Genomic DNA, 15,997 nt, shown 5'->3' with positions numbered 1-15,997 from the left:
ACCCTCTGTACTAAGATCAGGTGCTTAGACAGATGGGTCTTTAGCCTTGTCTTGGGAACCCTCAAGGAAGGAAACTCCTGAAGGCAACCTACTTTTATTACTTATTAAATAAATATGCCAATTAGGCTTACTGCTGCTTTCATGCTATCATGCTGTTATTTTACTGTTTTAACGTCCCTGGGAGGTCTTGGTCCTGAAAAGTAAAGTATTCCTTTTTTGAATGATCTGAATGAATGAATGAAATATTGCTTTTTCCATTTCTCTTCATAAATTTAGGAACAAAAAAGATTATTGGAGCTTGGGATTTCTGGTCCAGAGGGTCATGTTCTCAGTCATCCAGAAGAGGTAATATGACTTTGGTCCTATGGAACTATTCGTAGTTTAGCAAATTAGGTTATCAGCCCAATTCTATCGAAACCCCCACCCACCCACCAATGCAGCCACTCCACCAGAGTGTGTGCTGCATCCTGGAGATTTCCTCTGGGTAAGAGAACATTTTTCCTTTGCCCAGGGATAAGCCCTCACTGCCCTGCCAGTGCTATTCTGACCTGCATCATCTATATAGCTGGTGCAAATCCAAGTCAGATCAAGGGTAGAACGGTCACAGGATATCAGCGGCGCTTCTGCCACTGATTCCACCCACCCCTCCAAGATACAGTGCACACTCCATTGGCGTGGCTGCATCAGTTGGCAGGATTTAGGACCCAATCCTATCCAATTTTCCAGTGCTGGTGCAGTTGTGCCAGTGGGGTGTGCTCTGCATCCTGTGGTGGAGGGGCAGTCACTGGGGCCTTCTCAAGGTATGGGAACATGTGTTCCCTTACCCTGCGGCTGCATTGTGGCTACACCGGAGCAGGAAAGTTGGATAGGATTGGGCCCTTAGTTAGGATTGATTGGGCTGGAGGATGTCTGGAAGATCATAGAAGTAAAGCGATGGGGAGGGAAGCCCCCAAAGAGCCACAACAGAGAAAGGATGGAAAAGTTCAAACAGGTGTAGAAAAAAGCCATTTTTAAAATGTTGTTGTTGTTGAAAATCTAATACATTTTGACCTTGGGACCAAATGTATACCTTTTTCAGCAATAGTAAATCTTCAAAAATGAGAACTGTTATTTGCAACCTTGAAGAGTTGTACATGAATCTGTGGGGCTTTCAATCATCATCATCTAAAATGAACTGTTTCTCTATGTTGTTTGGTGTGTCGCCCTTCCTTTTTCTCCTGTTTTTCCCATACTCTTATTCAAAAATCCTATGACTAATAACTCAGCATGTACTTCCTATTGTGGATGCTCCTTCTGTTCACAGTTTTAATGCACAGTGTACTTAAGTGTGCTCCTTAACATCAGGGATAAGGCAACTCAGTCCATGCGTTGAGTTCAATGGAAAACTCACTTGACTGAGCTGTATGTGCACATTTCAGCCACTGGTATTGCAATGCGATGAGTTTTGAATGAAATTATACTAGTAATTCTGCAAAAATTAAATTAAAGGTAGCAACAGATAAGATTAAAGAAAGGATCCCTTGGTCATAGATTTTGCAATAAAACTGGCATTTGGTGCTTCAGTGATTTGTAATGTCTGTGGAGGAACTGTGCATTTGCCATTCTTGTCTGCCAATTTTTATTGCTTTGGAGGATAGTTTTAATCTGTTAAAAAAAAAAAAGAACCACAACCTGAAATAGTTATTGTCTGATTGAATTATTTATAGTGGTAAAAATCAATCACATAAGGAGAGTAATCCCAGCTTTCTCATATTTTTCCTGTAACTGCAGTTTTGCAGTAAGTGCAGTTAGAGAAAGCAAGTCTTATATACTGTAAGCCATACAATCCATCACCACTGAATTGCACATCCTATCTCTGGATTAATTTCTTGGCTTGTCACTTCTATCTAAACTTTACTTTGAAGACATTATCTGACTGTGTTCATATCTCCCAAGGTTGAAACAGAGGCAGTGTACCGTGCCATAACCATAGCAAAACAAGCCAATTGCCCCTTATATATCACAAAAGTCATGAGCAAAGGTGCTGCAGATGTCATAGCTCAAGCCAAGCGAAAAGGTGAGCAATAATTTCATAGTTCCATATGGATAATGACTACCATCGTGGTTCTGAATATACTACTGTTATGAGTCATGAATGTATTTTTCCACTGACTTCTATCAAGCCTAAAGATTATCAAACACATGACATTGTCTTTGATCACCAATCTCTGCTGGCCAGGAGTTGAGTAGAGTTGAATTCAATAGCGTTGGCATTCTGATCTCAACAATCCTGTCCCACATTTGCCCTATGCTGGTACATGAAAAGCTGTTCTCATGTTATGGTGTATTTTTATGAAATCCTAGGGTTGCTTCTAGTACTGTGTTTTCGATTTTCAGTAGAACTTTCAACAGAAGTTCAAGAGGTGTTGGTAGTGAGAGAAGGGGGCACATTTGCATCTCCCTTTAAAATACATGGGGGCAGGGCCTGACTTTTCAGTAGCAGCTCCTTTGATCTTGTTTATTGTATTTCTATCCCACCTTTATTCCATGGAACTCAAGGTGACTCATATAAGGTTCTCAGCTGGTCTCCCATCCAGGTACTGTCCAGGTCAAGATCTGCTTTGCTTCAGCAAGGTGCCTGTGTCTTGTGCCTTCAGACCATGCAGCGCACATACTATTTAGCTCATGTATTTTGTATGCAGTCATCCATACACAAGTATAAAATGTAGCATGAAAAGCCAGCCTTCATTGCCAAGGCTTGCTGTGTGAAGGCAGGGGGGGATGTATGAACTGTCCCAGTCTCAAGCCCTTCATGTGCATCATTATTGTTTTGTTTGCCACATAACAGCTTTGCACAGGGTCATGTCTGGCAGGTGTGGCTGTTCTCAACATTATGCCGGAGGCCATTACCTTCACTGATGTTAGGCTACCATATCTCACCACATTTTCTCCCGGGAAGGCAAGCTTCCAATTTATGGCCCATCAAGCCAAATGTAGCCCACACGGGGATGCCCTGTGCGGTTTTGCAGGTTGTGCACTGCACAAGGGCACCACATCTAAGGGACACCATTCACAGGAAGAAGAGGAATGCTGGCAGAACATTACTTCATGCAATGAGAAAGGGGCGCCTTTTTCTACTGGCACAAAGGTACCTTTTTCTAATGGTCACAAAAGGCACCATATGGGGTAGGAGTGGCCCTGAACTCACCAGCCTTGTACTGTGGCCTGTCAAGTACTTGTTATCTCCATTCTTTTGCAGTTCTGGATGGGCAGCAGAAAACATTAGGTTCGTTGATTCCAGTGGGTTGCCATGCATGATTTGTGGACTGAATTGTAGATCACAGGTTGTGTCAACCTGTAACAGGGTATTGTAATACCCTGTAACAGGGTATTGCACATCACCAGTTGCTCCTCATTGTACAGATTTGTACAGTGGTGTATGGTGTACTGGATCAGCTGGAAGGAGATTCAGGTATTTCATAGAACTTCCCAGGTACTCCACAGTAGGTATATAGAATATTTATTCCCTTGGTGATAAGATGTAGGCCATAATGGACCAGGAACACAGTCCAACAGCAAATCAGTAATGTTTGAGAAGCCCTCCTGAATGCCATAGGAGTCAGCCATGGGACTCAGCCATGAGTAAGTAAGGCTCATTGATTTTGATAGGACTTAATCATCAGCAACCTTTATTGAACTGGGCTCAAGATGTGTAAAAAACATGAATGCCTTCCTATTAGGGAAAGAGCTTTGAGGGCCAATCCCATCTCATTTTCCAGTGCTGATGCAGCTGTAATGCAGCCCTGAGGTAAAAAAAAAAGCATTCCCTTACCTTGCGGAGGCCTCCGTGACCGCTTCCCCACTGCATGATGCAGCATATGCCCCGTTGGCATGGCTGCATCAGCACTGGGAAGTTGGACAGGATTGGACCCTTTGAACTGAAAAATGAAGGCTCAGACGTTTAAAATCACAAGGGGTAGCAGAACATGCTTTTCAAGGAGATCAAGCAAAGAATGATAGTGGTTGCTTCAGAACTTTCCCTGGACCTGGACTTGAAATTCCTTCCTCCTGTTTGAGCATTTTCAGGGATGAGAGACCTCTGATATATTGAGGTGTTGTGAACAACATCTTGTCATGCTGTCAAGTAGTCTTTGGTCTCAACATTATGCCAGAGGCCATTGCTTTCATTTATGTTAGGCTATCATATCTCACCACATCCAGACACCCTCAGGACAAGAAATGTTCATTTCTATCAAAGTATATGTATACAGACTATTCTAGAAAAGCATTCCACGTATGCCTTTTGGGATAAGTTTATCTCCCAGTGTTCTGCTAGCTTCTTGAGAGATAAATGACTAAGGGCACAATCCTAACCAATTTTCCAGCTCTGAGGTAAGGGAACAAATATTTCCTTACCTTAAGGAGGCTTCCCAGACTACCTTCCAACTATAGGATGCAACCCATGCCCAAGGGGAACAGTTGTGTCAGTGCTGGAAAGTTGGTTAGGATTTGGGTCTAAGAAACCATTTCTCACCCCAAATTTGCACATGAACTACCCAGGATTGTTTGTCCACTCATCAGTGTTTAGGCATGTTTTGTGGGAAGGTGCTGGGTAAAAGCTGCTCAGCAACAGATAATTAACCAAGGTAGCCCAAATTTCACACCTAGAGAGCCGAATTCTGCAATCTGAATACTGTACACAAATTGAACAGACTTGCTTTGTTCTGTATATTTTATTGTGCTTCAGTTAGATATGCAGAGGGTCAAGGAGCTATGGGCTACAGTCTCCTCCCAGAGACTTAAAGGCCTTCTCAGCCAGCCCACCTCCCATGCAATTTCCACCAAGGATGGCCCCAATCTTTTCAAGCTTATTTTGATATTCATAAGGTCTAGAAACTTGGTTTGTTTGTTTTTTTTAAATGAAAAGTGGGCTTCCCAAGATGTTGAGTCAATGGAAGCTTTTTTCATAAATAAAATAATGTATCTGGGAGGCTGATCCAGTTCAGGACTGTGGCAGGAACAGACTTACACTTGCTCTCCCATGGTTCCCATCTCAGTTAGGCTCCTCCCCCATGTCTTTTATTTCTGTCCAAAAAAGGAAACACTCCAGAGCTAGTGACATGATTAAAACTTGTTTGTCCCTCAGAGTGCAGAAATGTTATCATTTGCAATGCATTATGCCGACTGGTTTGATGTCATTGTGCATGAACATGAATTTTTTTTAATGATACTTGTCACTTGTGAAAGCAGTCTAAGGCTGGAATGAGATGTAGGGCACATGCATGGCTGCAGCTGATAGCAGTGGCCCTGCATCTCTTCTCTCTTTCTTCCCTTCTTATGCCTGGTGATTCATGACATCACATTTTGAGCTTCTCCCTTTCCCCACCATTAGCTTATGCTTTCAGGGGTCATGCAATGCTGCCATACTGCACATTTGGTGTTACTGGGAGTGGAGGCCCAGGAGAAGAGGTGCTGGGGCTGCTTTCAGTGATGCCATAACAGATAGTTCTGACCTCAATTCTAGTTAGCTTCTTGTAATTTTTTTTTTTTGCAGTGAACTTTTTTTGTCTTTTGAGCTTATTTCCACAGAGATTGCCATGATTGTTGGTTATTTATTTATTCAGGCACAGTGGTGTACGGGGAACCAATTACAGCCAGTCTTGGTACTGATGGCTCACACTACTGGAGCAAGAATTGGGCTAAAGCTGCTGCCTTTGTGACGTCTCCTCCCATTAGCCCAGACCCTTCAACACCTGATTATCTCACTTCACTTTTATCATGGTAAGTTATCAAAGACAGGATGCTCTTTCCCTAACATTGTCAAGTCAAAGGCAGCAACTCCAAAACCATGGCTAGAATTGGAAAAATTGGTGATTGTTCATGGCTACGACCTTTAGAACTCCCTTCTCCACACATTGCATCCTTGTGCCGTCCTGCATTTGGATTGCAACAACTTTGGAGAAGGAATTGTTCTCTATGGAGGATGTAGGAACTGCCATGCTGGGTTCCATCTGTAGCAGCCTTTAGCTCAGCGATTTTCAACCACTGTGCAGTGGCACACTGGTGTGTCGCGGATGGTCCACAGGTGTGCCGCAGGAGTTTAGGGAGGGTCATATATTAGTAGGGCAATTGGGGAATTTGAGCCTCATACCAGCAGCATGGTGTGCCTTGTCAATGGTCAAAAAACTGATGGTGTGCCTTAGCACCTTATCAGTGTGCTGTGAAATGAAAAGAGTTTAAAATCACTGCTTTAGCTGTTAAGTGGAGCCACAGAATGACTTCCCCTGGTGTGACTACAGAACATTCACGTGGCCACTATTTTGTCTTTTTGTATGGCTGTGCTTGGGACATTAAAAGCAGATGGAATCCCTGTGTTCTGGTCATTAGGGGAAGTGCCCCACCACAACAGAAAAGGTTTTCATCAGATTCTCATTTATATGAAAAAAGAATGAATAAATCCACTTTTTGGAGTGGGAGAAGAGAAAAAGACTCATTGACTACTCACAAGCAAAAATTCTGGTTAAAGCCACAGTCTTGCTCAGTATCTTATCCTCAGCAGAGTGTCATGCCTTAAGATGGAACTTATACTGAATAGTTTGCATTATATAACAGTAAGACTTCCTTGCATGTTGGAGGTTTAATCTTACATTTGCCACATAGTGGCACATCAATCACATGAACTTCATGTGGAGTTCTGTCAAAGAGCCATAGGAAGTTCTAGAGTCTCTTGGATACATCAGACGCTTATAAGTTGAGTTATATAATGTGAACCATAATGTGAAATGCAGAGAGCAAGGTGAGAATGAGGTGCATTGACTTCAAAACAGCCTTTCATCTGTGATCTTATTATGGTTTCCTGTTATTGAAAAAGCAGATTGGAAACATGACAAAAACTGCAACATATAGACCAAGAATGGGTCTGATTTCTTCTTTTTTTAAAACAGTCCTGTGTATTCTGCAAATTTCTGAAGGTAGTGCTGGATGTGCATGGATTTTGTGCATAGAATTTTCAAAAACAGTTTTACCCAAACCATTACATCTGGAAATGCATCTCAGATTACTTTTAAAGTGAGGATAGTTTTGAAAGCCTTTTACTTGTATGACCTGGATAGAGAATGGTGAAGTCAAGGGATATGCGTCTCCCCCACCTATCTTTGGACAGAGGCCACAGCAAACAAAGACTACCTTTTTCAGACTTTAAGGCGCTGTGACATTTGCCTTGTCGCTTGATACTATCTAAGTCTACACAGTAACGAATGTGACAGAGTCAAGGTTGTTGATGAATTTGAACTTGTCAGTCTGCTTCTTGCATCATTTCTAGTCACCTCTGCTGTCATAACCTTTAAAAATGTGTTTTAAACATTTTATTAGCTGTTTTGTTTTCCCCTGTAGAAAATTAAAGCAACATTAGAATGAACGCAAGGATGTTTTCATTAAGCCACCTCCTGTAACAAAGAGCCCCCCTGTTTTTAATGACTTGTTTACTACTTTGTATTAATTAGTGGAGACCTCCAAGTGGTAGGCAGTGCCCACTGCACCTTCACCACAGCACAGAAAGCCGTCGGGAAGGATAATTTCATCCTTATTCCAGAAGGAACAAATGGCATTGAAGAAAGAATGTCCATCATTTGGGAAAAATGCGTGGTCAGTTCAGCAAAGTAACTTTTTTTTCAAGGGGTAAAATGAAGAATGTTACTTGGTGGTGTTTGTGCCAAACTACATGTGACATTAAATAGGTCATCAGAAGACTGGCGCAATGCAGTGGGGGGGCAGTATGGCCTGGCAGTGTGGCATATGTGGGAGGGTTAAGACTTATTCTGCACCATTTCATGCTGAAAATCTCCCACCCCCAGCAGTGGCTCCCCCCCCCCCGAGAGTCGGTTTTCTACAAGGAGCCACCTTGGGGGTCAAAATTTTGCTTCAGGGATAATTTTCAGGGTAAAAATGACACAGGGGAAAGTGTTAATCCTGCCCCCCCCCACGTCTAATTTTTGCAGATAAAAGAATCACTTCTAGTCTACTTCCATTATAACTCCATCTTCTAACAGTGGGTTTAGTGTTGCATGGAGTTTGGACCTTAGTTGTCTCAGGGCCCAATCCTGTCTAATTTTCCAGTGCCGGTGCAGCTGTGCCAATGGAGCATGCACTGCATCTTGTGGTGGGGCAGCAGTCACAGAGGCCTCCTTAAAGTATGGGAATATTTGTTCCCTTACCTTGGGGCTGCATTGCGGCTGCACCAGTGCTAGAAAATTTGATAGGACTGGGCCCTCAATATGCTAAACTAGTGCTTATCATGTGTGTTCTCTTCAGGGTATCCTATCAATAATGGCACATGTGCTGCAGAATGCCTGCCCATTTATTTCAGAAGATTCCAAAAGATTCTTTGGCATGGTCAGACTTGTGCTTCTTTGGATTACATAGAGCACCTGCCTGGCCTGTTGGGTCTCACTGTTGTCCTGTGTGAGTGCAGAGTGCAACTTAGAACACATCCAACAATTTATTTTTTAATTGAAGGGCTGCTTGTAAGTACTTAAGAGTGCAAAAAGAAAATAAGTATTTTTCAGAAACATATAATTGGTTTCAGGGCTAGGTTTTCTGAGAAATCAGTTCATCATCTCAAATACATTACATTCCTATGATCTATAGCCAATGAAACCATAAAAAGAGGACTGCTGGTTTGGAACCAAGGTCCATCAAGCCTAGCATCCTGTTTCTGATGAAGGCCAGCTGAATGTACCTAGGAAACACAAAAAGGCCATGAAACTATCAGCCCTCTCTGTTGTTTGCCCCTCCGCCCAAAAAAGAAATCTGGCCTTCAGAAGCAATCTTCAGTACTTCAAAAATAACCAGATACTACAAACTATAATAAACTAAAAAGAGGCGTGGAGAAAAAAAAATTATGGGTTTGGGTAAGATTACAGGGTGAAGTCAGAAAGTCTGTCATCTCTTTGCATGAAGTTATGGAAGAATTACATTAATTTTAGACAGAGAATTCATGTCTGCTTTTTTCAGGTTTCTGTAGCTTTCTGTTTCTGAAATCCTCTCTCTCTCTCTTGTTTCCCCTCTGATTTCCAGGCAACAGGGAAGATGGATGAAAATGAATTTGTAGCCGTGACCAGTACAAATTCTGCAAAGATTTTCAACTTTTACCCCAGGAAGGGACGGGTTTCTGTGGGCTCAGATGCCGATTTGGTTATTTGGAATCCTAAAGCCACAAAGATCATCTCTGCAAAAACACACAACTTGGTAAAAAAAATTGCAACTTTGTTTTTCTTCACCAAATTACCTTATCATTTATAAAGTACTTTGTTGTGATAGAATAAGAGGTCTGGTCTGGCAGGAGGTCTGGTCTAGAGGGTAGAGCCTCCATTAGCCCGAAGATAACATCTGAAGGTCGCCAGTTCGAGGCCATCAGCAGCTCTGTGAATGGAGAGACCTTGAAGCAGCTGACAAGCTGAGTGATTCCACCTGCTCTTTGGTGTGAGCAAAGAAGCCTCTTGGCTGCCCTTCAAGTGAGAGATGAAGGAGCTGCTTGTCATCCAGTGTGAGAGGCAACTGGGGAACAGAAGTGATACCAGACTGTGAAAGATCCATCTGAAATGTTGTGCAGTTCTTGAAAGATAGAACCTTTCTGTTATTGTAAAAATCCCCTCGGGGGTTTAGAGATAGCCTGCCTATCTGAATCGCCTTGAATAAAGTCAGAGGAGTAATCCGATGACCAGAAAGGCGTTATATAAATGCCAGTATTATGATGATGATGATAATCGTCAGAGGAGCATCAGCATTCCCAGACTCCAGAAATGGAACTAAAAGAGGCTTCTATGAGAAATCTCTAGGTCAGTGATCTTCAACCTGTGTGCTGTGGCACATGGGTGTTCCCTGAAAGGTCCACAAGTGTGCTGTGAGAGTTTAGAGCACAGCAGTTGAAAGTAGCTGAAAAGCTCTTCCAGGCTGTTAGCCTGTGTTGAGGCAACTGTCTGTAGTAATGAATTGTTGGTGTCTCTTCCTCCGCTGGCAGAGCTGGTAGAGGAAGAAGGACAACCAAGTCATTACTACTGTTGTCCTCGAAACAGAGCTGCAGAGCCCAGAAGGGTCTTCCAGAAGCAAGAAGTGACATCACAAAAGGCATAGACCATAGAGAAGACCATAGAGGTCAGTGCGCTGTGAGAAGTAAAACATTTAAAATTGCTGCTCTAGATCCAATCATTGTTTGCTTCAAAAGTTAATCAGTAGGGAAAAATTAGATAAATTCCACTTACGGTGTTCATTAAAGTGGATATGATATTACAGAAATGGTTATAAAACTATATTAGGAGATATGACCAAGCAGGATGTCCAGAATAGAATGGGACATACATTCCTTTGATGAATTGAGTGTTTTCAAGGCAGAAGACAGTTGGCCAACTGCTGGGCTTCATACCCAGTGAAATCTTTACATTCAGTTCATGAAATTAGCTTTCCAATTGCTTTTTCTTGAGGGGCTCTTGTGCCTCTCCAAGATGTCCGACAGGCAATAAATTAGTAAATCCTTTTTCATTACTTTTTTCCCCGTGTAAAGGAGAGGATATCCTGTAAAGTTTTTGCAGCCAAGTAGCTGTTTAAAGAAACAGAGACCTGTCAGCCATGTTGGAGAATGTGAATTGATGACAGTGGCATCATACAAGAGTAAATGCTGTACACATGAATTTCATACTTTAGCCAAGGACTAAGCATAGTCCCCACACAGATTGACCAGATATAGAATGCAGTGCTCTTTGTTCATCCTGAAATTGGGCACATGTTCCAGTGTCACTTTGGAGACCATACAAATATACAGGGGATGTGAACATTCTCACTATCTTTGTGAGAGTATTGGCATTTGCACACATTCTCCATTCCGTTTATGTTAACTACATTAAAAGGGCTTAGCGCCTGAACCTAATGGAGTCTCTTGTGTTCTTTTTGCAAGAATGTGGAGTACAATATATTTGAAGGAACAGAATGCCATGGTGTCCCTACTGTAGTCATCAGCCAAGGGAAGGTTGTACTGGAAGATGGAAACCTCTTTGTCACCCAGGGTGCCGGCCGCTTCATTCCTCGCAAGACGTTCCCAGATTTTGTTTACAAAAGAATAAAAGCAAGAAACAGGGTAAGAGAGATTTTCTTTATATGAAAACTACCCCATTTCTCCTTAAATATTATCTTATCTCTTCAATGCAAAAGTCAGTTATAACTGCAAATGTCCCCTGAGACTCACAGGAGTGGAAACAGCAGGCCAGGGCATTCAAATCAACTGTGTAATAATAGAGCAGTTTTCTAAACTAAACCTGTAGGTTGATGTTTACAAATCTCTCCATGCCTCAAAAGGAGGGTATTTAGCATGTTCTCATCCATTAGCATGTTCTGACATGTATGTGGAACCCTCACATAGCAACTGTTACCCTGCACATGTCTGACACATGTCTGATCTTGTCTGATCTTGGAAGCTAAGCAGGGTCAGGCCTGGTTAGTACTTGGATGGGAGACCACCTGGGAATACCAGGTGCTGTAGGCTTATACCATAGTCTTTCGAGACTGAAGGTTGCCAACCAGTGGAGCCCTCACTAACCTGCCAGATTCATGTTTTCAGTATCTTTCAGTATCCTTAAGGAGACTTCACTGTCATTTGTACAGACATGTAAGAATGTATCAGACTGCAGAATTTCTGAGATATGCTGTAGTTATTCCCACCTCCCTCCACTACAAAAATGGTATTGAGTTACATAACCCCATCGATCTGTGCCATTTTCAGGTGAAAACCAGCAGATTTTGATAGCTTCCATATTTTCAAAAAATAGACCTTCGTTTATTGCTGGAAATGAAAACTGTTAGGATAATTTTTGCATGAACCTTTGTTGCTTATGAAGATCCTACTTATGTAAGAGAGTACCCTTACCAAAACTAGGGATGACTATGGATTAATACTGAGCATACTACGGCAAGAAATTATCCCTAGAGCCAGAGAAAGTGAACCAATTATTTTAGTGGTGCTTTTTTCTATGGCACCCCTGTGTTGAATTATCCCCATAACATATAGTATCGCTTATTCTGTATCATGAAGTTGTCTTTCCCTGACCCACAACATTTGTTAATGATCATGGGGGTAGGGAAACACAGCATTGTGACATCAGGATGTTCGGATGTAACTAACTGATGTTAATTACATAAATGGAGGCTGAGTGAAAGAACTCGAGACAGGGATACCAGGTTCACTGGCAGCCCCATATCATTCACAGTGTGGAATTCTGGACTTATGGCCCAGTCCTGTCTCCCATTGCCATCACTGGAACAAGTGCTCCAGCAATGCAATTTGCTTTATGGCTGTTGCATACAGCCTTACAGAAGCATGCAGAGCCACACACTTCCATCTTGCTTCTGGAGCAGGGTCTGGATCAGCCGCCGCCAATGGCAAGTCAGCGGTGGGGGTGGGGAATAGGCAGAACTGGCCTGGGAGGGAGGAATAGAGGCAGGGAGACAGCGGGAGGGGCAGAGCCAGCAATGGTACACACTTGATCCTATCCCATCCAGTTGGGAGCTCCTTGCCCCTTTCATGTCCTTGGACTTGCGCCAACTAAAAAGCTAGCACAGTTTCATTGGCAAACAGAAGGCTTATGGATCAATATGGGGAAGTTTCCCTTTCCCCTCCCAAGCCCTCCTGATCTGCCATTTCCTGCTGGATACAGCATGCATTATTTTGCCTCAGTTGCATTGTGGGGGGGGGGAGGGGAGGGGGGCTTTTAGTGTGCTTTGGATCACACCATAAACTCTACATTGAGAATTAAGATGGCAGACTTTTTACTGGAGCCCTTTTTATTTCATTGGGGTATTAAAAACAATAATGCATCTTTGCATCCCGCAAAGATTTCCTAGCACAAGTCGAAGGAGCAACTTCATTCTGGCAAGGGTGCTGTAGCTGGCTTTTAAATATCCGCAGAAGAGGCAGAAAAATCAGCAGATGAAGCTTTTCACTGCATCTCCATCTTGAGATAAAGTTCCACTGCCTGCCTGCCTGCCATGTGGGTTTTTGAAGATGTTGGAACCCAGCTTGAGAAAGTGGTCAGAGTAGAAGCTAAAGGCGTTTTTTGCTAATGGGGACAGGGGAGAGGAAATGAGACCACTGGGTCACCATTAGGGCAGAAGTGTGCTGCTCAAGCAGGTCAGTCAGGCAAGTCTAGCTGGAGGCATTGCCTATTACAGAGCTTGAATGTTCAAATGTATTTATTCACTAATCACATTTATATCCCCCTCCCTCTTTCTTCAAGGACCTCAGGGTACATGGTGTTTTAGCCCATTTTTATCCTCTGAGTCACTTATGACATAAATTAAGATAAGAGATCACCACTTTTAAGGCATCCCCTCACTTACATTGAACGTCTGGAGGGGCAAAATTGCACCTGCTACTTTTGCCTTTCTGTTGCATCTGCTGGTCATACCCCCTCTCAAAAGCTACATGTTCAACATCTATAAGGGTGCAAGCTGTATGTATGACAGGTTCTTTCATGCTGTTTGGAACCCTAGCCAATTGGGGTTAAGATGCTAGCCAACCAGGGTTCCAAATCATATGAAGGAGCCCTCTGAGCATACTGCATAGTCCCATGCATACATACACTGAGTGCTGGGGGAGCACAGCCAGTTGACATGCCGATCTGATCCCATTGTGTCTTCACCAGGCATCTGAACGCACATTCATGAACACATGCGGAGTGTCTGAAAAGGAATGACCAAATAGCACCTTCTTCATAGCAAAGCAAGAATTTGAATCGAAGGCTCTTTGCTTTAAATCTAACACTCTGTCAACTCCACAGACACCCCAAATATCCCCTCTCCACTTAAATATCACCTAAATATTTTCCTGGTGCAACTGTTTCCACTTTTTTCCCCTTACTTTTTTGCCCAAAGAAATACAATCACAAACTATGTGTCATGCACAAATCTTGTTTCATGCACAAAATTATTAAAAATATTATATAAAATTACCTGCAAGCTATGTGTATAAGGGATATATGAAACATAAATGAATTTTGTGTTTAGATTTGGGCCCCATCCCCAAGGTCTCTCATTGTGTATAAGCAGGTACTCAGAAATACGGAAAAATCTTCAAAACAGTTCTCATCCCAAGCACTTTGGATAAGGGATGCCCAACCTGTAGTAGTAGTAGTAGTAGTAGTAGTAGTAGTAGTAGTAGTAGTTACTGTTGTTGTCGTCATCATCATATAAATAATAGTAGTAGAAAATGTGGCATTGTCCACCATCAAAGTCCATTATTTGCACTAAAATGATATATTTTGCTTGTTACAGAAGACAAATTGAGAACTCTCAATAAAAATTGGTTCAGCTGTTGTGGAAGTTGGCCAGAGGGTGGACACATCAAAAAAAGTTGAGTCAGATTAATTCTGAGTCAGTTGGTCATACAGTGCCCTAAATCTGTGTAGGCAGAACTAGGATAGTCTGTATCCTCAAGTGTGAGCTTTAGCATCCATTCATCATGATACTTAGTGATCCTTCTGAGACAATTCAGTGCAAAATAACTATGTTTAAGAAGTGTGTCAACAGTACTCTATCTTAATATCCCCTATGTCCTCCTTTTTTCCTCCTTCAAAATTCTAAACATCTACTTTGAATTTCCCTTTATGGAAAGTAAGATGAGAACATGGTATCCCATAGGATATATTGAATATTTCTCAGTTAACTATAATCAGGTTACCTGTAACCGTGGCCGTGGCTTCTTGACCATGCTCTCCAGCATCTGTGGGGAAGTCAAGATTGCAAGCGGCTTGGGGCAGGGACCCATTATTTGAGTGGTTACTCTGTAACCACCCGGACAAGATTGTTGAAATCATCGCAAGGAGTTATGAGAACAACAATGAATTAAGCCAAGCTCTTGACCAAAGAGGAGGGACTTCCTATTTCAATGGCCACCTCGTGGTATTTAGGGTTTGATTACTGCATGCAATGAAAGAAATGATCCAATAGACACCTCCTACCTTTCAGCCAGGCAAGAAGAATGAGGTTTTATTGCTTCCGCACTCTGGGCTTCCCTGTGTCACGTAGCTCACAAGTGACATGAGTGACATAGCTCACAAGTGACAAAACCCCTGGGTGTGTCCCAATCAAATGTGTCCCGATCAAATGTTACCCTGCATGTGCCCGATCTCGTCTGATCTTGGAAGCTAAGCAGGGCCAGGCCTGGTTAGTACTTGGATGGGAGACCGCCTGGGAATAGCGGGTGCTGTAGGCTTATACCATGATCTCGGAAGCTAAGCAGGGTCAGGCCTGGTTAGTACTTGGATGGGAGACCGACTGGGAATACTGGGCGCTGTAGGCTTATACCATAGTCTTTCCAGGCTGAAGGTTGCCAACCATATAAATGTGCACTTGACATTTGCATCTGTTCTTTCTGCACCCCAGACATTGGTGGGTAAGTTTGCATTAGATATATATTTCTATTTTTAAAACGCAAAGGTAGGGTTAGGGGTAGGGCTAGGATAAGAGTTTTAGCATATATAGTTATAGTTTGTTAGCTGCCCATTTGGGGTGGGGGGCTCTTTAGTCTAGAAAAAAAGGCACCTGTGGGGTCGGGGACATGATTGGGACGTACAAAATTAGGCAGGGGATAGAGTGGAGAGAGGGTTGCTCTTTTCCCTCTCACACAACACCAGAACCAGGGGACAGCCACTCAAATTGAGCCTCGGCAGAATTTGAACAGGCAAAAGAGAATCTTCCTTGACCCAGCGTGTGATCAGTCTGTGGAACCCCTTGCCACTGGGCGTGGTGACGGTGCCTGACCTGAATGCCTTGCAAAGGGGTTTGGGCAGATTTCTAGGCCAACACAGGTCACAAGCCACAGTGGGTTTGTGTAGCCTCCTGGTTTTAGAAGTAGGCTACACTGTATGGAGTTTCAGCCCCTGGAGGCCACCTCGAGTTAGGGGAACATTTGTTCCCTTGCCTTGGGGTAAGTCTGCACTGACCCACTGAGTCTACTCAAACCTGTAGCAGTTAT

The 15,997-nt window shown here is 42.9% G+C and overlaps 1 protein-coding gene across 2 annotated transcripts in view; it reads left to right on the top strand.

Moving 5' to 3' along the window:
* DPYSL4 (dihydropyrimidinase like 4) overlaps positions 1 to 15,997 on the top strand; it is a 39,269-nt gene that overhangs the window by 17,551 nt on the left and 5,721 nt on the right. For both annotated transcript variants that reach the window (XM_066618817.1, XM_066618818.1), the window contains exons 7-12: positions 277 to 345; positions 1,936 to 2,056; positions 5,604 to 5,760; positions 7,482 to 7,623; positions 9,055 to 9,225; positions 10,928 to 11,107. In XM_066618817.1, coding sequence (XP_066474914.1) covers positions 277 to 345; positions 1,936 to 2,056; positions 5,604 to 5,760; positions 7,482 to 7,623; positions 9,055 to 9,225; positions 10,928 to 11,107 — 840 coding nt within the window. The remainder of the gene's footprint in view (positions 1 to 276; positions 346 to 1,935; positions 2,057 to 5,603; positions 5,761 to 7,481; positions 7,624 to 9,054; positions 9,226 to 10,927; positions 11,108 to 15,997) is intronic.

This window comes from Tiliqua scincoides, chromosome 3, assembly GCF_035046505.1.
Source record: "Tiliqua scincoides isolate rTilSci1 chromosome 3, rTilSci1.hap2, whole genome shotgun sequence".
Classification (NCBI taxonomy): domain Eukaryota; kingdom Metazoa; phylum Chordata; class Lepidosauria; order Squamata; family Scincidae; genus Tiliqua; species Tiliqua scincoides.
Note: the sequence above shows the minus strand (reverse complement) of the source record. Positions and strands in the feature narration are given on the sequence as shown.